General features: G+C 40.7%; 1 protein-coding gene across 2 annotated transcripts in view; it reads left to right on the top strand.

Annotated features, from left to right (window-relative positions):
* LOC129631410 (zinc finger protein 211-like) overlaps positions 1-21,837 on the top strand; it is a 50,848-nt gene that overhangs the window by 11,044 nt on the left and 17,967 nt on the right. Inside the window, exons 3-5 of one of the 2 annotated variants that reach the window (XM_055552384.1) lie at positions 163-289; positions 10,506-11,797; positions 12,128-15,563. In XM_055552384.1, the coding sequence (XP_055408359.1) occupies positions 163-289; positions 10,506-11,797; positions 12,128-12,478 (1,770 nt within the window). In that variant the 3' untranslated portion in view covers positions 12,479-15,563. Of the gene's footprint in view, positions 1-162; positions 290-10,242; positions 10,352-10,505; positions 11,798-12,127; positions 15,564-21,837 lie in introns of those variants that run through there. The other variant, XM_055552383.1, reaches the window with a different exon arrangement.

Genomic DNA, 21,837 nt, shown 5'->3' with positions numbered 1-21,837 from the left:
GTATTCTGGAGGCAATGGAAAGTTCAGATCAGAGGAGGGAGATTTGCTTCCCGTTGTTTCTAGGGGGTTACATCTTACTGGGCTGGGAGATATGTGGCAAAATAGATCGTGGCTTTTCAGGAGTGAGACTGTTCATGGTTTTATTTGTTCGTGTTATACCAGGGCAGTGTGACCTTTGAGGATGTGGCCATGTACTTCTCCTGGGAGGAATGGTGTCTTCTTGATGAGGCTCAGATACAGCTGTACCTGGATGTCATGCTGGAGAACTTTGCGCTTGTATGCATGCTGGGTAAGGCCTGCACACCCACCTCTATCCTCTGAGCCAGGCTCTGTCTTTCTCCTTTCCCCCAAGAACAGCTCTTTACTGCTCACATCACTGCTTTCTGACAGTGGTGAGTTATGTGCTGTGGTTAGTGTGTCTACGGAGAGTGCATCCCTACTCCTTAGTGCCGAACACCTGTAGCCCCAAATTACAGCTGAGGATTCAGGGTCAGTAGTCTTTTTGTTTTGTATTTAATTTTATTGAATTACTGTTGATTTACAATTTTGTTTTAATTCCTGTTGTACATTAGATTCTGCTGGTTATCCATTTTAAATACAGCAGTACATGTCAGTCACAAACTCTCTAACTATCCATGCCCTTCTCCTTTCCCTTCTGGCAACAGCAAGTTCATTGTCTAAATCCTTGAGTCTGGTTCTGTTTCCTAAATAAGTGTGTATGTATCAGGTTTTTTTTTTTTTTTTTTTATTTCACTTAAGCGATATTATATTTATCTTTCTTGCCTGAGGTCCTTTCTCAATGACCTGGTTTAAAGAAGCCCTTCCCCAACACATACACACATTAGTCACTCTCTGGGATGTTATCCTGTTCCTAAAAGCACCTTTGAGGTGTCCTGGTTTGTTTGCTTACATGTTTATGATCTGCCAAGAGTGCTTTTATACCTGCTTCACAGCTGTGTTCACAGCCTGGGAAAGAGTGCCTACTGTATAATAGGTGCTCAATGTAATCTGGCACATCAACTGGTTGAAACGCTTTTCCAGTAAACAGATAGAAATACGATGTTTCTTCCCACAGAATACTTTCAGTTTTGGTTGATTTGAATCTATTCTAGTTTTCCTAAGTTTTTATTTTGTAATGGGTTATAGCTGATTAACAATGTTTGATAGTTTCAGGTGAACAGGGAAAGGACTGGGCCATTCACGTACAGGTATCTGTTATCCCCCAAACTTCCCTCCTATCCAGGCTGCCACATAACATTGAGCAGAGTTCCATGTGCTGTATAGTAGGCCCTTGTTGGTATTCATTTTAAATACAGGAGTGTGCACATGTCCACCCCAAACTCCCTAACTATCCCTTCTTCTAGTCCTTCCTCCTGGCATCCATTCTCTGACTCTCTGTTTTTCAACTTCATTTGTATCATTTCTTTTTAGATTCTACATATAAGGTATGTCATAACTATTTCTCCTTCTCTTTCTGACTTAACTTCTCTCAGTATTGACAATCTCTGGGTCCATCCATGTTGTTGCAAATGACATTATTTCATTTGTTTTAGTGGCTGAGAACTATTCCATGGTATATAAGCACCACATCTTCTTCATCTATTCATCTGTCGACATTTAGGTTGCTTCCATTTCTTGGCTATTGTAAACATTACTGCAAGGAATACGGGGGTGCATGTATCCCAGACTATGTTTTTCTCTGTATACATGCCCAGGAATGGGATTGTGGATCATAAGGTAACTCTTATTTTAAGGAACCTCTGTAGCGTTTTCCATAGTGACTGTACCAATTTACGTTCTCACCAACAGTGTAAGAGGTTTCCTTTTTCTCCACATTCTCTCCCAAATTTGTTATTTGTAGACTTTTAAAAAATTAATGAATTTACTTATTTTAATTTTGGCCACACTGGGTCTTCGTTGCTTTGCTGGTCTTTTCTCTAGCTGTGGAGAGAGGGCCCCTCTCTAACTGAGTGTCTTCTTGTTGTGGGGCCCGGGCTGTGGCCCCGCAGGCTGCGGTGTGTGGCCTGTGGGCTCTGGAGCACAGAGCTAGTGGTTGTGGTGCGCAGGCCTAGTTGCTCCGCGGCACATGGGGTTTTCCCGGATCATGGATTGGGCTAGTATCCCTTGCATTGCAAGGTGGATTCTTAACCACTGGACTATAAGGAAAAACCATATTTGTGGACGTTTTACTGATGGCCGTTCTGTCCGGTATGATGTGGTACCTCATTGTATAATAGTTTTGGTTTGCATTTCTGTGATGATTAGTGATGATGGGTACCTTTTCATGTGCCTATTGGCCATCTGAATTTTTTCTTTGGAGAAATGTCTAAAAAACCCAACCCAGAAGAAAGCTCTTCTGGGTTGGTTTTTTTTGTTATCAGTTGTACTCCTTTTTATATATTTTGGAAATTAAGCCCTTGTCAGTCACATTATTTTCAGTAGTTTGTCTTTTTGTTTTGTTTATGGTTTACTTTGCTGTGCAAAAGCTTTTGTTTGATTTTGTTGTTGATCACTCAGTTCAGTTCAGTTCAGTCGCTCAGTCGTGTCCGACTCCTTGCAACCCCATGAATCACACAGCATGCCAGGACTCCCTGTCCATCACCAACTCCCGGAGTTCACTCAGACTCACGTCCATTGAGTCAGTGATGCCATCCAGCCATCTCATCCTCTGTCGTCCCCTTCTCCTCCTGTCCCCAATCCCTCCCAGCATCAGAGTCTTTTCCAATGAGTCAACTCTTTGCATGAGGTGACTGGAGTTTCAGCTTTAGCATCATTCCTTCCAAAGAAATCCCAGGGCTGATCTCCTTCAGAATAGACTGGTTGGATCTCCTTGCAGTCCAAGGGACTCTCAAGAGTCTTCTCCAACAGCACAGTTCAAAAGCATCAATTCTTCAGCACTCAGCCTTCTTCACAGTCCAACTCTCACATCCATACATGACCACAGGAAAAACCATAGCCTTGACCAGATGGACCTTTGTTGATCACTCAGTCGTGTCCAGTTCTTTGCAGCCCCATGAACTGCATGCTAGGCTTCCCTGTCCTTCACCATCTCCTGGAGTTTGCTTATGTCCAGTGACTTAATGGTACCATCCAACCAGCTCATCCTCTGTTACTCTCTTCTCCTCCTGCCCTCATTCTTTCTCAGGATCAGGGTCTTTTCCAGTGAGTTGGCTTTTCGCATCAGGTGGTGAAAGCATTGGAGCTTCAGCTTCAGCATCAGTCCTTCCAATGAATATTCAGGGTTGATTCCTTTTAGGATTGACTAGTTTGATCTTTTTGCTGTCTAAGGGACTCTCAAGAGTCTTCTCCAGTTTCAGAGTTTGAAAGCATCAAGTCTTAAGTGCTAAGCCTTCCTTATGGTCCAAGTCTCACATCTGTACATGACTGTGGGAACATCCATACATGACTATGTTTGATTAGGTCCCATTTGTTTTTGCTTTTATTTCTCTTGCCTTGAGAAACTGTCAAGGTCAGTAGTCTTCCATCAGCCTGATTTATTTCTCTTTCTTTGCCCTCTTTTTGGCCAAGTGACTTTCCAAGTGAATGGTACCGAAGTTTTACTCCATTCCTACACCTGACATTTGTGTGTGTGCCTGACTCTGCAACAGTGTTGTCACTGACATGGTTACTACTGAAACAGACCATGACATGTTTTGCAAGATCTTTTTTCAAGGTTCCAATTTCTTTATATCCATGCCAGCATCTGTTATTTTCTGTTCTTTTGTTTTGGTCTCCCCAAGGGGCATGCAGGATGTTATTTCCCTGAGAAGTGATAGCCAGGGATTGAATATCTGCCATCTGTATTGGCAGTATGCAGTCTTTTTTTTTTTTTTTTTTTTTTTAATATTAGGGAATTGGAGGTATGAGTGCAAGGTTTTTCTTTTTGTGTTTTGTTTTTTACTTATAGTATTTATTCATTTGGCTGCCCTGGGTCTTAGTTGTGGCACTTCAGGTCGTCGATCTTCAGTCTTTGTTGCGGCATGTGGCATCTTTAGTTACGGCCTGTAAACTCTTAGTTGTGGCATGTGGGTTCCCTGACCTGGGATGGAACCTGGGGCCTCTGCATTGGGAGCCTGGAGCTTCAGCAACTGGACCACCAGGGAAGTCTTTGTTATTTTCTTTTCTTTTAATCATTGCCGTCCTAATGGATTTGAAGTGGTATATTTTCCCATTTTGGTTACATTCCCTCATGGTGTACTTATTGGTCATTTGTATATCTTTAAAAAATATCTACCCTAGTCCTTTTTTAATTTATTAATCTGGTTGGCTTTTTAGTTGTTGTTGAATTACAAATTTATCCATAGATTCTGAATATCAGTCCTTTACAATTTATTTATTTATTTGGTTGCGCTGGGTCTTTGTTCCTGTGCACAGGCTTCTCTTTAGGGTGGCTTCTCTTTTGTCACGTGAAGGAGGCTCTCTCAGGCTCCAGTGCACAGGCCTCAGCAGTTGCAGCACCAGGGCGCAAGAGTTGCCGTGTGGGGGCTCTTGGATGTGTGGGCTTCAGTAGTTGTGGCGCACAGGCTCATTTACTTATATGTGGAATCTTCCCAGACCAAGGAGCGAACCTGTGTCCCCTGCATTGGCAGGTGGATTCTTATCCACTGTACTATCAGAGAAGTCTGATATTAATCCGTTTTTGTATTTGTGTTTTGGAAATGCTTTCTCCCAACCTATGGTTTCTTTTTTACTGTGTTTATAGTGTCCTTTGATGTACAAAACTTTATTTTTTTCCTCTTTTCTGCACAGCTTTCTTGAGGTATTATTGACACATGATTCTGTGTAAGTTAAAGGTATGCAACCACAATTGTTCCTTTTTATGAGGCCCAGTTTGTCTTGTATGTTTTTCCTACGAATTTGTAATCTTATCTCTTAAGTTTAGATCTTTGGTATGCTTTGAGTGAATTTTTGTGTATGGTGTTAGATAAGGTTCTGTTTTCATTGTTGTACATGTGGGTATCCAGTTTTCCTAGCACCGTTTGTTGAGAAGACTGTCTTTATTGAATGGTAATGGTCCTCTTGTTAGTAAGTATTGGATTATGTATTTGAGGGTTGATGTTTAGACTCAGTAGTGTCTGTTTTATTCCATTAGAATATATATCTGTTTTTATGTCAGTAGCACACTGTTTTGCTTTATTTAGCTTTGTAAGAATTTCAGATTCATGTGTTGTGGGTCCTTAAACTTTGTTCTTTTTAAATAAAATGTTTATTTGTTTAGCTGTGTATTTATTTTGGTTGCATTGGGTCTTAGTTGCATCATGTGGGATTTTTGCCTCATGTGGAATCTTTTGTTGCAGCATTTGGGCTCTTTACTTGTGGATCACAGGTTCAGTAGTTGTGGCTTTTGGGCATAGTTGTTCCAGGGCATGTGAAATCTTAGTCCCCCAGATAGGAATCTAATCCAAGTCCCCTGCATTGCAAGGAGGATTCTTAACCATTGAACCCCCAGTGTTAACATCTGGAAGTTCACGGTTCACGTACTGTGGAAGCCTGGCTTAGAGAATTTTGAGCATTACTTGCTAACGTGTGAGATGAGTGCATTTGTGTGGTAGTTTGAGCATTCTTTGGCATTGCCTTTCTTTGGGATTGGAATGAAAACTGACCTTTTCCAGTCCTGTGGCCACTGCTGAGTTTTCTGAATTTGTTGGCATATTGAATGCAGCACTTTCACAGCATCAACCTTTAGGATTTGAAATAGGTCAGCTAGAATTCTGTCACCTCCACTAGCTTTGTTCGTAGTGATGCTTCCTAAGGCCCACTTGATTTCACATTCCAGGATGTCTGGTTCTAGGTGAGTGATCACACCATCATGGTTATCTGGGTCATGAAAATCTTTTTTGTACAGTTCTGTGTTTTCTTGCCACCTCTTTTTAATATCTTCTGTTTCTTTTAGGTTCATACCATTTCTGTCCTTTATTGAGCCCATCTTTGCATGAAATATTCCCTTGGTATCTCTAATTTTCTTGAAGAGATCTCTAGTCTTTCCCATTCTATTGTTTTCCTCTATTTCTTTGCATTGATCACTGAGGAAGGCTTTCTTATCTCTCTGTGCTATTCTTTGGAATGCTGCATTCAAATGGTTTTGTCTTTATTTTTCTCCTTTGCCTTTAACATCTCTTCTTTTTTCAGCTATTTGTAAGGCCTCCTCAGACAACCATTTTGCTTTTGTGCATTTCTTTTTCTTGGGGATGGTGTTGATCACTGCCTCCTGTACAATGTCACAAACCTCTGTCCATAGTTCTTCAGGCACTCTGTCTATCAGATCCAATCCCTTGAATCTATTTGTTACTTCCACTATATAATCATAAGGGATTTGATTTAGGTCATACCTGCATGGTCTAATGGTTCATTACCAAGGCAGACCATTCAATACCACAGTAATCCAAGTCTGTGCCCCAATCAGTAATGCTGAAGAAGCTGAATTTGAACGGTTCCATGAAGACCTACAAGATCTTCTAGAACTAACACCCAAAAAAGGTGTCCTTTTCATTATAGGGGACTGGAATGCAAAAGTAGGAAGGCAAGAGATACCTGGAATAACAGGCAAATTTGGCTTTGGAGTGCAAAATGAAGCAGGCCAAAGGCTAACAGAGTTTTGCCAAGAGAACGCACTAGTCATAGCAAACACCCTGTTCCAACAATACAAGAGACGACTCTACACATGGACATTACCAGATGGTCAATACTGAAATCAGATTGATTATATTGTCTGCAGCCAAAGATGGAGAAGCTCTATACAGCCAGCAAAAACAAGACTGGGAGCTGACTGTGGTTCAGGTCATGAACTCCTTATTGCCAAATTCAGACTTAAATTGCAGAAAGTAGGGAAAACCACTAGACCATTCAAGTATAACCTAAATCAGTTTATTTATATTCTCTTAATAATTTCCTGGGTATTTGATTTGGATTACATTGAATTGATCTGGAGAAGGAAATGGCAACCCACTCCAGAACCCTTGCCTGGAAAACCCCATGGACGCAGAAGCCTGGTAGGCTACAGTCTGTGGGGTCACAGAGCCGGACACGACTGGCTGCACTTTCGCTTTCACTTTCACATTGAATTGATGGGTGAAGGTGGGCATAACTGACATCTTGACAAAAGTGGAATGTGAAATATCTTTGACACTTTTAATGTGAAATATCTTTCCATTTATTTAGTTCTTTGATTTCTTCATCAGAGTTTTTATCATTTCCCTCATGTAGATTTGTACGTGTCTTGGTAGATTATAACTATTTCTTCCTTTCTCTCTCCATTCTTTCAGGGGGTGTTAATGTACATGGTATTGTGTTTTGGGGGGACTTCTCAGGTGGTGCTAGTGGTAAAGAACCTGCCTGCCAGTGCAGGAGATGTTAGAGATTCTGGGATAATCCCCTGGAGAAGGAAATGGCAACCCACTCCAGTATTCTTGCCTGGAGAATCCCATGGGCAGACAAGCCTGGCCGTTTATGGCCCATAGGGTAACAAAGAGTCAGATATGACTGAAGTAACTTAGCACATTGTGTTTTTAATTTCAAACTTCACTTGTTTGTTGCTGATGTATAGGAAAGTAATACTTGACTTTTGTATACTATCCTTGTATCCTGAAACCTTGCTGTAATTGCTTTTGAATTCCAGGATTTGTGTGTGTGTGTGTGTGTGTGTATTTTGTTTTTATATAGCTGGTTATGCCATTTAGAATGAAGGCAGTTTTATTCTTTTACTCTCTATCAGTATAACTTTTGTATAACTCTATTTTCTCATTCATTAGTATGACTTACAAAGTTGAATTCTTCATCTTAGTAGGAAAGTTTCTAGTTTTTGTCTACGAAGTATGATGATACCAGTAGGGTTTTATTTTGATTGTGAAGTTAAAGAATTTTTCTATTTTTAGATAGCTAGGAGAGGGAGATTTTGATCATGAATGGGTATTGGATTTGGCCAGATCCTTTGTTTTTTTTTTTTTTTTTTTTTTGCATCCCTTGATGATATCATGTATTGGTGGGTGCTTTTGTTTGTTTTTTGGACATGCCACAGCTTGCAGTGTCTTAGTTCCCTGACTGGGGATTGAACCCCAGCTGAAGCAGTGACAGTGCTGAGTCCTAAGCACTAGACTGCTAGGGAATTCCTGCATGTTCTATTTAAAGTGGGTTTTTTGGAGGGAATATGTACTTGACTACTCTTTCTGAATTCACTCTGATAATATCTTTTTTCATTGGTGTATTGAGACTATCAATGTTTAATATAGTCATATAGTTAAATAAATATCTAATGAATTTGTTACCATTTTCTACCATTGCCTTTATTCTTTTCCCTATGTTTGTTGTCCAGTCTTTTTCATTTGTTAATGGAGGATTTTGTATGATTGCATCTTCTCTTCTTTGTTAGCGTATCATGTATACTTTTTTCCTTTCATTTTTCTGTAATGTAATTGCGCTGGAGTTTGCACTATATATTTACATCTGATTGTAGTCCACTTTCAAATGACCCTGTATGGCTTCCTTGGTAGTTTGAATGCTTTATAATTTAAAAAAATTCCTGATTGCTTTCTCTGCTCCATTTTATAATTCTTCTCATTTGTTTTAATGTTATGTAAACATACATATATGGGTGTTTTAAGAAAATGCATAATGGGGTACACAGTTGCTGTTGTTCTTCAGAATACATATGTATGGGAAGCAGCTACATGAAAGATGCTCAGTATCATAAATGGTTGGGAAAATGCAAATCAGAAACACAATGAGATACCACCTCATACACGTTACAATGTCTGTTATAAAAAGGACAAAAAAATAAATGTTGGTAAACTGGTAGAGAAAACGGACCCCTTGTGCACTGTTGGTAAAGTGTTGCGAAAGTGTTAGTCACTCAGTCAGGTCTGACTCGGCGACACCATGGACTGTAGCCCTCCAGGCTCCTCTACCCATGGAATTCTCCAGGCCCGACTACTGGAGTGGGTAGCCTTTCCCTTCTCCAGAGGATCTTCCCAACCCTGGAGTTAAAGCCGGGTCTCTTGCATTGCAGGCAGATTCTTGACTCCCTGTGGGTAGGAATATACTTTATTGCAACCACTGTAGTAAAGATTATGGAGACTGCTTACAGAATTCAAAAAGGAACTTACATATCGTCCATCAAGTCCACCTTTGTGTATTTATGCAGAGGGAGTAAAATCATCATTTCAAAAAGGTATCTGTGCCTTATGTCTATTGTAGCTTATTTATAATATTCAAGAGATGGAAACAACCTGAGTGTCCATTGATAGATGAGTGGATAACAAAAATGAAATATATATGGAATATTATGCAGTATTATATAACCATCAAAAAGATGGCTGTATTGCCATTTGCAGTAGCGTAAATTGACCTGGAGAGCATTATGCTAAGTGAAATAAATCAGGGAAAGACAAATCCAGTTGTCCCACTGTGTCCACTGAGGATTGGATCCAGGATCCTCTAAATATACTGAAGTCTAGAGGCCCATAGTCAGTCCTCTGATTCTGAAGTTTTCCCATTTGTGGATTCATCCAACTACACAGAGCATATCATTCTGTGTGTATTTATTGAAAAGTGTTCCTGCAAAAGTGGACCCAAGCATTCAGAACTCAGGTTGTTCCACATTTACCTGTACTGGATGGTTATGCTTACATGTTGAATCTTTAAAACAATAACACCAACACCAAACAGATAGAGACAAAGGATTAGTGACTGCTAGACCAGAGCAAGGTGGGCAGGTAAAATGAATGAAAAATGTCAGAAGTGACACACTTCTAATTATGAGGTGAGTAAGTCCTGGGGATGTAAGGCATAGCATAGTGACTCTAATTAACATGACTGTGTTGAATATTTAGAAATTTCCCAAAGAGGGCATCCCTGGTGGTCTCCTGGTGGAGAATCCACCTGGCAATTCAGGAGACAGGGGTTTGGTCCTTGGTACAGCATTGCTGCACACATGCTGTGGAGCAACTGAGCCTATGTGCGGCAACTACTGAGTCTGCCTGTTGCAACTACTGAAGCGTTCCTGCCTTAGAGCTTGTGCTCTGCCACAGAAGAAACTATTGCAATAAGAAGCCCATCCAGCACAACTAGAGACTAGCCCCTGCTTGCCGAAACTAGAGAAAGCCTGAGACCAGCAACAACCACCAAGTGAAGTCATAAATGAGTAAATAAGAAGAAAATATCAAAAGAGTAGATCTTAAAAGTGCTCATCTCAAGAAAAAAAAAATCACAGTCAGATTTTCTGAGGCTTGGAGATCTGCTTCCTTACAGTGTCACAGGTTGAGGAGATGTGTTCCTGGTAAAAGCCATTGACAGAGGAGTGAATTGTAGAAGACGCCTTTCTCCGTGGGCCACATCCAGTCCTTCTGTCCTGCGCTTGGTGAGAGCAGCTGCTTCTCAGTTTTATCCCAACTCCATTTCCTGAACACAGTCCTGTGGAGTGATTCTTTCATGTGTCAGATATAGAATTGTGATGGCGTTCCCTTCCTCCAGTAAAGTCAACGTGAACTTCACTGTCACTTCTTTGTTTTCAGGTACTTGGCGTGGAGTTCAGGATGAGGAGACACCTTCTGAACAGAGCGAATCTGTAGAAGGAGTGTCACAGATTAGGACTCCCAGGGCAGGTTTGTCTCCTGAGAAGGTCCAGCTTTGTAAGATGTGCATCCCAGTTTTGAGAGACATTTTGCACTTGGCTGAAGAGCAAGGAACAAATAGTGGGCAGAAAGCATATACATGTGGGTCATGTGGGAAACAGTTCTATTTCACTGCAAACATTCAGCAGCACCAGAAGCAGCACATTGGAGAGAATCCCTTATGCTGTATCATGGAGAGACCCTCATTTTTGAAGAACTGTACAGTTCTTGCATCAGGGAATCTCTCTACCTTCATGGAACTTGGGAATGAATTCATGGCAAATATGGGAGCTCAGCCACAGGCCACTAATACCAGGAAGAAACTGAACAATAGTAAGGAATGTGAAGCTGTTTTTCACAGTGGGAAAAGTCATCAGAGCTGGGGAGAAGGCAAGATAGTCTCCAGCCACACAGACATACTTGTTCAGGATGAGCGAGTCCTCACTAGTGAAGGGTTTTGTAAGTTCAATACACGTGAGAAAGCCAGCACCCAAAGAAATACCCTCATTCATCATCAGAAAGTTCATGCTAGAGAAAGGCGTTATGAATGCAGCCATTGTGGAAAATTATTTAGCCACAAATCCAGTTTCCTTGCACATCAGAGATTTAACTGTGGAGGGATGCTTTATGACTGCAGTGAATGTGGAAAATCCTTTAGCCGAAGGAAATACCTCATTGCCCATAGAAAAATCCACACTGGAGAAAAGCCTTATGAGTGCGAGGAATGTAATAAATCTTTTATCCAAAAGTGGAACTTAATGCAACATCAGAGAGTTCACACTGGAGAAAAGCCTTATCAGTGCAACCAATGTGGAAAATTTTTTGCCCACAAATCCAATTTCCTTGCACATGAAAGACTTCACACTGGAGAAAACCCTTATGAGTGCAGCAGATGTGGCAAAGCTCTTACTACTAGCTCTGGTCTCTATTATCATCTGAGAGTTCACACTGGGGAAAGGCCTTATGAGTGCAGTGAATGTGGAAAGTCATTCACTACTTGGTCCATCCTTTCTAATCATCGGAGAATTCACAGTGGAGAAAGACCTTTTGAGTGCAGTTCCTGTGGGAAATTCTTTAGCCGCAATGAACAGCTAAGTGCACATATGAATGTTCACACTGGAGAAAAGCCTTATGAGTGCAGTAAATGTGGGAAGTCTTTTACAAGTAGATCGAACCTTTGTAATCATTGGAGAGTTCACAGTGAAGTAAGGGATTTTGAATGCAGTGAATGTGGGGAATTCTTTCGCCAAAAGGCACATCTCAATGCCCATAAGAAGTTTCATGCTGGAGAACAGGCTTATGAGTGTAATAAATGTGAGAAATCTTTAACTGCTAGGCTGAACCACCAGTGTCCCCAGAGAGCTGACACTGGAGAAAAGCCTTTTAATTGCAATGAATGTGGAAAATGTTTTACTAGTAGCTCGAGCCTTCGTCATCAGAAGAGTTCACAGTGGAGAACGGCCTTATGAATGCAATGAATGGGGGAATCTTTTATTGCTAGGTTGAGCCTTCGTGATCATCAGAGAGTTCACACTGGAGAAAGGCCCTATAAGTGCAGTGAATGTGGAAAATGTTTTACTAGTAGTTCGAGCCTTCTTCGTCATCAGAGAGTTCACAGTGGAGAAAGGCCTTATGAGTGCAGTGAATGTGGGAAATCTTTTGTTGCTATGAGTGGCCTCCGGTATCATCAGAGAGTTCACAGTGGAGAACAACCTTATGAGTGCAGTGAATGTGGGAAATCTTTTACTGCAGGGTGGAGCCTTCGTGATCATCAGAGAGTTCACACTGGAGAAAGGCCTTATAAGAGCACTCAATGTGGGAAGCATTTTATTAGTTGCTCGAGCCTTCTTCATCATCACAGAGTTCACACTTAAGAAAGGCCTTATAAGTACAGTGAATGTGACCAGTCTTTTACTAGTCAAACCAGTCTCTATGATCATCACAAACTTCACACTGGAGAAAGGCCTTTTGTGTGCAGTGAATATGGGAAAGCCTTTAAGCAAAGGCAGCTCCTCCACACACATTGGAAAATCCACCCTGGAGAAGAGCCTTATGAGTGCAAGGAATGTGGTAAATCTTTCAACCGAAGTTGCTGCTTGATTAAACATCAGCGAGGTCACACTGAAGAAAGGGCTTTATAAATATTGCAAATATGGCTGGCAATGATGTCAAAGAAGTTTGAGGTGGTGACAGAGTGGGCAGAACCTATGAAGGAAATGGACCCTTTCTAGAGCAGAAACAGAGGCACAGAGATGCCGTGTCATCTGTTAATGATTCCCGTTGAAGGGATAAGGATCTGAGATTGAATGCCACGTTGCCTGGTTCAGGCATTTGGAGAATCTGGTGACTTCATTCCTGCTCTATGCCCACCAGGTTTGAGGACTGAAAGGACACCTTGTCCATCCTGACACTTGTGCTCCCTCTGCCCCCACCCCATGAGCTGTGCTTACATCCCAACCCATGCTGATGGTAGGATTACCTTTTCTCTGGAATCAGCATTGATTACTTTTCTGTGAATGACTCCATTTATCTACCCATCCAAACCAATGCTATGTCTCAGTTTTTATCATTGTCCTTTGAGAAAGAAGAGCTGTCCAGCTCAGAGAGGCAGAGGGATTTCCACAGGAGCTCACTACTGCCACACCTTTCATGAGAGTGGTTACACTGCACATGTCCACTGGCTTTTCTTTTGCCGCTCAGAGCAGGGACTCCAGTTCCCATATCCTGACCATGAGCTGTGCACACCTGACAGCTCCGTCACCACAAGGGGATGCAGCCTCATTTCCATGTGTGCACATCTCCCACTAACACCCTCCCACTTGGGAAGTTCTTCACAGAACAACAGCGCTAAGCTAGGGACTCTGGACCAACTCATTGGCATTTCCCCAGATCTGACACTGGCCTCACCGCTCTCTGTAGTGATTGGTTTCCCAAGTCCTGTTCATCTTCTTTACATACCCACCTCAAGATGTTCCTGTTCCCCTTATGTGGTTGACCTGCTCACTGTTTTGGGCAGTGTGAGGGACACTGAAGGCCTGAGAATGTCCAGTATGGCCCTCACATGGTGTAGTCTCTAAAGCTCTTCTTCTTTTACCCCTTTACTCATCTCCTCACTTCTTCTACCCCTCCAGAAACATGTTACCTAGCAAAATAATGATTATTTATTAGTGTGAATTTGTCCTCACTTTCTGAGACTCATACTTGATCAACCTAGCTTTAAAACTAACAGGAATGCAAGGTGACCCCTCCCATGAAGACCAAAACCTCTGTATTAAAAAATCATTACAATTTTAATTACATTTTTTTCAGATTATTTATTTACTTAACTGTGCCATGTGGCATGTGGGATCTTAGTTCCCCCAACCAGCAATCTAAATGTCTTGTGATGTGGACACGGGGAGTCCTAGCCACTGGACTGCTGGTGATTCTCTTTTTCAGGATTCTTGATGTTAAATTTTTGTTTTTCACATGTCTGTCTTTTACCTGTGTGTCTTGTTTCGTTAGATTTCTATTCGTACTTTTGCCAACTTCTGTTTTGTGAGATTAGGCTATTTTCTCTTATTTTGACATTAGGAAAGCAAGGAAATAACAAAGACGTGTTAGATTTCACTCATTCATGAATGTGAGTGGCTTTTTTTTTTCTGCATGGAATTGTAATTCAGAATACTGAAAGTTTGTGTTCTCAATTTTTATACAATGTATAATATAATGGCCTTATACATGATACATGTTTTTGATAAGTTTATTTTATTAATATATGTTACCTTCAGATATAATTACACAGTAAATCAATCCCTGTTTTGTAGTGTTTGCCAATTTCCCTGGTGAAAATATTCACACCATTACCAGTGTCAAATTGTGAACGTAATGTCACTGAAATGGAGTTGGGAAGCATTGCCTGTAACCCACCATTGTATGCTTTTTGCCCCTTACAGGCCCAGTAGCTGCAAAATGTTTTAGGAGTGTACCTAGTAAACCGTAGTACAGTGATTAGGAATACATTTTTCTAATTTGTTTGAAAAATCATTTACTGGTTGTATAGTTGACTTAAATTTTGTATGTGTACATTTAAACATTTTTGTGTACATCCTTAAAATCAGTTTCCTTCTGCCATGTTAAATTCATCTTCCACATTATAATTACTGATATAAGGGCCTACTCTACTTCAGTAATAACTATTTTCAAATATATATATAAATGGAATGACTGTGTTGGACCCTTCCTGTATATTATCATCATTTATCATAATTACACATTTTTTGTTTGTGTATCATGATTTACTTAGTCATTTTTAAGTTTTGTAATCGCAGGTTTCACTTCTTTTCACATCATACATAACTTCTTAGAATGCTTTTCAAAAATAAAAGAAACCTTTTCATAATGCCAGCAGTTTTTTACACAAGAATGTGTTCTAAATATCAGTGTTTACCCGCACAGCCTGGGGGCAGTGTGACAAAAGGTCGAATGCTCACACCCCTCGATGCAGCCTGGATCTGCTAACTCATGTACCTAGCACAAAGGATGTGTGACACAAGTGAGGCCTTGTTGGGGAAATACAGTGGGACATGCTGACCCCGCACAGCAGGTGTGGGTACAGAATTCACAAGCAGTGAATTTTGGGGGGACCAGGCATGTGATACTGATGCTCAAAATTGTGGTGTGTGGACCAGACACAGTCACACTGTTCTCATAGATCCCTTATGATCAGGTAAATGCAGACGGGATTAGAAAGACAATCTCCCAGGTCACATCAAGTTTGATGCACTGATTGTATTCAGATTAGGGACTGAGTCACAATTGTGTTACCAGCTAGAGATTCACATCTGTGAGCAGCTTTGTTTAGCAGAGAACTTCAGTTTGGGTTTTTGAAGCTTTATGGGAGGTGTCATTCCTTGAGCCCTTAGCATTTGGACTAAAGTTTATCAAGGTTCAGTCCCCAGAAGATGTGAGCAAGTTCTTGCTGATTATCTTGCTAAATAGCAATCATTTGGTGATTTATATTTTTCTGGTGGGTAGGAGGAGCAGTGGGGTGATGGGTGAGGGGATTAGGAGGAAGAGCCTTGGAGACAGGGGGAGGTCCACTTTGGACATTCCTAGTCTTTCAAGTGGGGAGAAGACAGTGGCGACCCACTCCAGTACTCTTGCCTGGAAAATCCCATGGGCGGAGGAGCCTGGTAGGCTGCAATCCATGGGGTTGCGAAGAGTCGGACATGACTGAGTGACTTCACTTTCACTTTTCACTTTCATGCATTGGAGAAGGAAATGGCAACCCACTCCAGTGTTCTTGCCTGGAGAATCCCAGGGACGGGGGAGCCTGATGGGCTGCCATCTATGGGGTCGCACAGAGTCGGACACGACTGAAGCGGCTTAGCAGCAGCAGCAGCAGCAGTCTTTCAAGGTCCCTCACAGTGCTCAGGATAGTGACCGGGACAGTTTGGGCAAGATGTATCCTGAATTGGGTTCATGAAAAAGATGGGCAGAACCTTGGCAAGAAATCACTGCATAGTGCATGTGGTGGAGGCCATTGTCACATCTGGGGTGACACTGAAGACCATGGGTGGCTTGCTGGTTTGGTGCCCCTGTCACTTTGCACAACATCACAAAAGGGAACGTGTTTGCAAGGAGATATGAACTGGGGAAGGTGGAGCTGGAGGCCCAGTGAAGATGTAGACACCAGAGTAGGTGGCTCCTGGTTGTGACACAGTTGATGGTGTGCATACTGGGAAGTGCAGAAGAGAAGCCAGTGCTTCTGTTTGGTGTGGTGTAAGCACTCGTCAAAGGCCTGGCCCTGTGTGTCCTTGTGGAAGCTATTCAGCTGAGATGCAGACCCGTCCCTCCACAAATTTGAAGAATAATTATAGATTCTGAGCCCAGGGAAGTTTGCGTAGATAAATGGGATCATTTACATTAAAATTATGAATGTTTGTTCCCACTGAAAAGCAAGGTGTGTCCATTAGCATGGGGCTGCGGTATGACTAGGGCTGTTGTGGGGAGGGAGACAGGGTGTCGGGACATGTATGTGGTGTTCTTTGAGTCTCCAGTTGGATAGGGTGGACATGGGGTACAGAGACAAGACTTCAGTAAATGTGAAGAAATTATAATCTAAAGATTGGAACAATCACTAGCTGAAGCCAGGGCAAGAAGGTAGTCCTTGACTGATTAGGCCTTATGATAAAGATGAAAAATCAGCCACGTGAGTAGGTATAGTTGAATCAGACTGGTTGGGCAGGTGATGTTCAGCGAGCAAGAGAACAGCCATTCTGTGTGGCCAGATTATACATCGGTGTTTCTCAGTGAGTTGGGCACAGACTCTGCAGGCAAGAGAGCCTTTTCTGGATGTACAAAAGCAGTGCTTTCCCTCTTGTTCACCTGCATTAGGCGTGCCCAGTATCTCCTTTCCAGATACCCAGTCAGGGTGCTTTTTTCTTTTTTTAAGGCAAGGCTTTGTTGGGACTTAAGCTGCAGCACCAGAGAGTAAAAAACATGTAACAGGTTCCTTTGCTTGGTCTCAGAGGGACCCTTTCTGACATTTTTATTGTCCTTGAGCAAAGCTTGCAAAATGAATTCAAACTTTTTTTTTCTTCTTTTTTTTGACTGGGAGAAGGGGCTTGCTGCATTGTATTTCCTGGAATACCCATTGAACCCAGCCGCATGGCAGCTGCAAACGTAGTAAATCCTAATCACTGAACCACCAGGGAATTCCCCCAAATAGCTAACACTTCAGGCTGTATGCATTTCAAGAGCAATTGTTCAGTCTCTAAGTGGTGTCAGAGTTCTTGACCCCATGGACTGCAGCATGCCAGGCTTTCATGTCCTTCACCATCTCCTGGAGCTTGCTCAAACTCATGTCCATCAAGTCGGTGATGCCACCCAACCATCTCATCCTCTGTCATCTCCTTCTGCTTTCAATCTTTTTCAGCATCAGGAATCTTTTCCAGTGAGTTGACTTTTCGCATAAGGTGGCCAAAGTATTGGAGCTTCAGCTTCAGCATCAGTCCTTCCAGTGAATACTCAGGGTTGATTTCAAGATCAATAGGATAATGTTTGTTTGCTTCCAGTTACCAGTGGCAGATGTCAGCTTGGGTTGGCTTTAAGGAATGAGGCCATGTGCAGACACTTCAGTGGTCAATAGCATTAAAGACAAATGGTCTTAAGCCCTTCCTCTGGTCCAGAATCTTCCACCCGCCTAAGAAGGATGAAGCCCTTCCCCCACACAGGCAGTTTCTCAGTGCTCCTCCCCTCAGCAGTTTAGCTTTTCTTGTTCGTCTTCTAGTGTGGGGTGCCATTTCTTGAGACCATGACACTACATTTTCCAGAAGACCATGTGTTATGACAGTGTTCAACCAATGAAAATGCAGAGTCTGGACATTCCTTGGAGGCCAAGTATCCGCAGTAGACGTCTGGTCTCTTCTTGGCAGGCATTTTGATTGCTGTAGAGATTGTGGAACTGGTTGAAAGTCTTTGTGTCTCATGTTCGTGCATGTCTGCTGTACTGTAAAGTGACTCAGTTACATGTATATATATTCTTTTTCTTATTCTTTTCCCTTATGGTATATCAGAAGATACATAATATAGTTCTCTGTGCTATGGAGTAGGACCTTGTGCTTTATTCATCCCGTATATACTAGTTTGCACTCCCAATCTTTCCCTTGCTCAGCTGCCTCCCACTTGGAAATCTAAGTCTGTTCTCTGTGTCTGTGAGTCTGTTTCTTAGATGTATTCATTTATGTGATATTTTAGATTGCATATATAAATGAAACATGGTATTTTTCTTTCTATTTCTGACTTGCTTTACTTAGGATGATCATGTCTTAAGTCCATGCATGTTGCAGCAAATGGCATTATGTAATTTTTTTTAATGAACTCAGTAGTGTTCTATCGTATACATGTACCCTATTGTCTTTATGCCTTCATCTGTTAATGGATATTTAGGTTATTTCCATGTTTTGGCTTTGAAATTTTTTCTTCCTGTTTTTTCTATTTGTCTATTTCATGTAATAATGTCTATTGATTTTTATAATGTCTATTTTATAATGTCTGTTGATGTACAAAAGTTCTTTAGTTTTTTCTTTTTTTCCTCCAACTTTCTTGAGGTTCAATTGACACATTATATGATGTAATTTAAGGTATAAAGTGGTAATTGTTCTTTTTTTTTCTAGTCCAGTTTGTCTATTTTTTATTTTGTCGATTTTGCCTTTATTGTCGTAGGCGAATTTATGGCTGAATCCAACATTTTGAAAGTTTTCCCTTTTTTTTCCCATAAGAATTTTGTAATTTTAGCTCTTACATTTTAGTCTTTGATATATTTAGAATGCCTTTTTGTATATGGTATAAGACTCTTAACTTCATTCTTGTACATGTGGCTATCCGGTTTTTCCAACATTATTTGGTAAAAAGCCTCTCTTTATTGAATGGTAATGGTCTTATTGTCAGTAATTATTGGATCATATATATGAGGGTTGATATTTACAATCTGAAGTCTCCATTCTATTTCACTGGAGTGGATATATATCTTTATGCTATTAGCATGCTGTTTTGATTACTATAACTTTGTAATATGGTGTGAAATAAGCCTTAGGTGCCTTTCATGAATCCCACTTGGTCATAATGTATAATCATGTTTATATAGTTTTTAAATCAATTTACTGACGCTTTGTGGTTTGCATTTATGTTCATCAGAGATACTAGCGTATACTTTTTCTTTACGTTTTTGGTTTGGTATTAGAGTAATGTTGGCCTCACAGAATTAGATAGGAAGCAGTCTCTCTGCTACTGTCTTCTGAAAGGAGTTGTAGAGAATTGTATATCTTCCTGAAATGTTTGTCATATTTCACCAGTTAACCAATCCGGGCCAATTACATTCTGTTTTGGAAGGTTATATTCCTTATTGATTCAGTTGCATTAACAGATGTATACATATTTAGATTGTGAATTGTTGTGTGGGTTGTGATAGACTGTATATTTCAAAAAATTAATCTATTTCATTTAGATTATCACATTTATGGTCTTGGAAATGCCCATATATTTCATTATGCGTTTAATGTGCATTGTCTCTGTGGTGGTTTTTCCTCTGTCTTTCTTTAATTCTTTCTTCTTCTTTTTTTGGCTGTGCTTCAAGGCATGTGAAATCTTCATTTCCAAAGCAGGGATCAAACTGTCCCCTGCAGTGGAAGTACAGAGGCTTTACGACTGAAACACCGAGGAAGTCCTCTTTTATTTTTGATACTAATAATGTATGCCCTGTCTTGTTTTTGTGATTAACCTGACTAGAATCTTTTTTATTTTATTGGTCATTTTAAGGAACCAACTTTGGCTTTGTTGATTTTTATCTTGATTTTTAAAAATTATTTCTTCCTTTGGATTTTATTTTCTCTTTTTCTAGTTTCCTAAAGTGATTGCTTTTAGATCTTAATTCTTCCTAACATATACATTCAGTGCTATAAATTGTCCTATAGCCACTGCTTTCACCACATGCATATTATTTTGAGAAGTGCTGTGTTTATTTCAAGATACTTAAAATTTTACCTTGAGATTTCTTCTTCGATCCCTGTTTTCTTTGGGTTGTTTAATTTCTTCTCATTGTGTGATTTGCCAGTTATCTTTCTGTAACTGGTTCTAGTGTAATTCCACCATAGTCTGAGAACAGACATTGTCTGATTTCTGTTGTTTCAGACTTGTTAAGGTGTGTTTTTTTGGCCCATGGTGTGCTCGTCTTGTAAATTTTCCACGTCAGCTTAAGATTATTCTACTGTTGGATGGAGTAGACCAGTAGTCTCTAGAAGTCCATATATCCAGTTGGCTGTGCTGGGTCTTCATTGCTGTGCAGGCTTTCCTCTAGTTGCAGCAGGAGGGGGTACTCTCTAGCTGTGATGCACGGACTTCGCATTGCGGTGGCTTTTCTTGTTCAGAGTACAGGCTCTCAAGCATTCAGGCTTCAGTAGTTGTGGCTCCTAGGCTCTAGAACACAGGCTGTGTAGTTCTGGCACACGGACTTAGTTGCACTGTGGCACGTGGGATCTTCCCAGACCAGGGATTGAACCTGTGTCTCCTGCGTTGGCAGATGGATTCTTTACCACTGAGCCACCAGGGAAGCCTCTGGTTAGATATTAATATAGTTAATAGTACTTTTTATTGTTTTGAATTCTGTTAATCTCTATTGTTTTTCTTTAATGCATATTCAGGTTTTATTTAAAGTGCATTTTGTTGTTCTAAATTTTACTTACTTAAAGATTTATTTTGGCTGTTTGGTCTTCTTTGTGGTGTACAAGCTATGGAGTGTGCAGAGTTAGTAGTTGTGGAATGTGGGCTTAGTTGCTCAGTGGCATGTGGGATTTTAGGTTCCTGACCATGGATTGAAACAGTGTCCCCTGAATTGCAACGCTGATTCTTTACCACTGGACCACCAGGGGAGTCCTAAAGCGGGTTTCTTAGACAACATATGGTTGAGTCCTGTTTCTGAATCCACCCTGATAATCTCTCTTTTAATTGGTACACTGAGACTATCAATATTTAGTATATTGATATAGTTTGATAAATACTTAACGTGTTTGTTACCATTTTCTAAAATTGCCCTTGTTCTGCATTCCTGTGTTAGTCTACCACTCCTTCTTTTTTGGTGTTAATTGAGCATTTTGTATGATTTTATTATCTCTCCTTTGTTAGCGTCCCAGCTGTATTTGCTTCTCTCCATTTTTAAATTTAGTGGTTCTAAATTTGTGTTAGGTATTAACAACTGATTTAAGATCACTTCCATATAATCCTATATTATTTCATGGGTAGTTTGAATAAATATATATTTGTGTTTTGTGGGATCTTAGTTCCCCTACCAGGGATCGAACCTGGGCTTCTGGCAGTGAAAAATGTGGGATTGTAACCACTGGGCCACCAGGGAATTCCTATGTAATTTAAAAGTATCCTAACTGAGGTGAGGTTCCATGGTTGCCTACTGGATAGGATTCCATTTTTTTGCTACTGTGGACCAGTTCACCCCAGCTGTGATCTGTTAGATGTGAAAAGATATTTTTCCAAAGGAGACATGCTAATGGGAACCTTGTACATAAAAAAATGCTCAATATTACAAATGGTAGGGGAAATGCAAGTCAAAATGAAAGATACTACATCATAAGTTATAATGTCTGTTATGAAAAACACAAGAAATAATGTTGGTAAAGATGTGGTGAAAAGGAACCCCTTGTGCATTTCGTGTTGATCCTTTGTTAAAATTCCAATCTCT

This window comes from Bubalus kerabau, chromosome 17, assembly GCF_029407905.1.
Source record: "Bubalus kerabau isolate K-KA32 ecotype Philippines breed swamp buffalo chromosome 17, PCC_UOA_SB_1v2, whole genome shotgun sequence".
In the NCBI taxonomy this organism is placed as follows: domain Eukaryota; kingdom Metazoa; phylum Chordata; class Mammalia; order Artiodactyla; family Bovidae; genus Bubalus; species Bubalus kerabau.
Note: the sequence above shows the minus strand (reverse complement) of the source record. Positions and strands in the feature narration are given on the sequence as shown.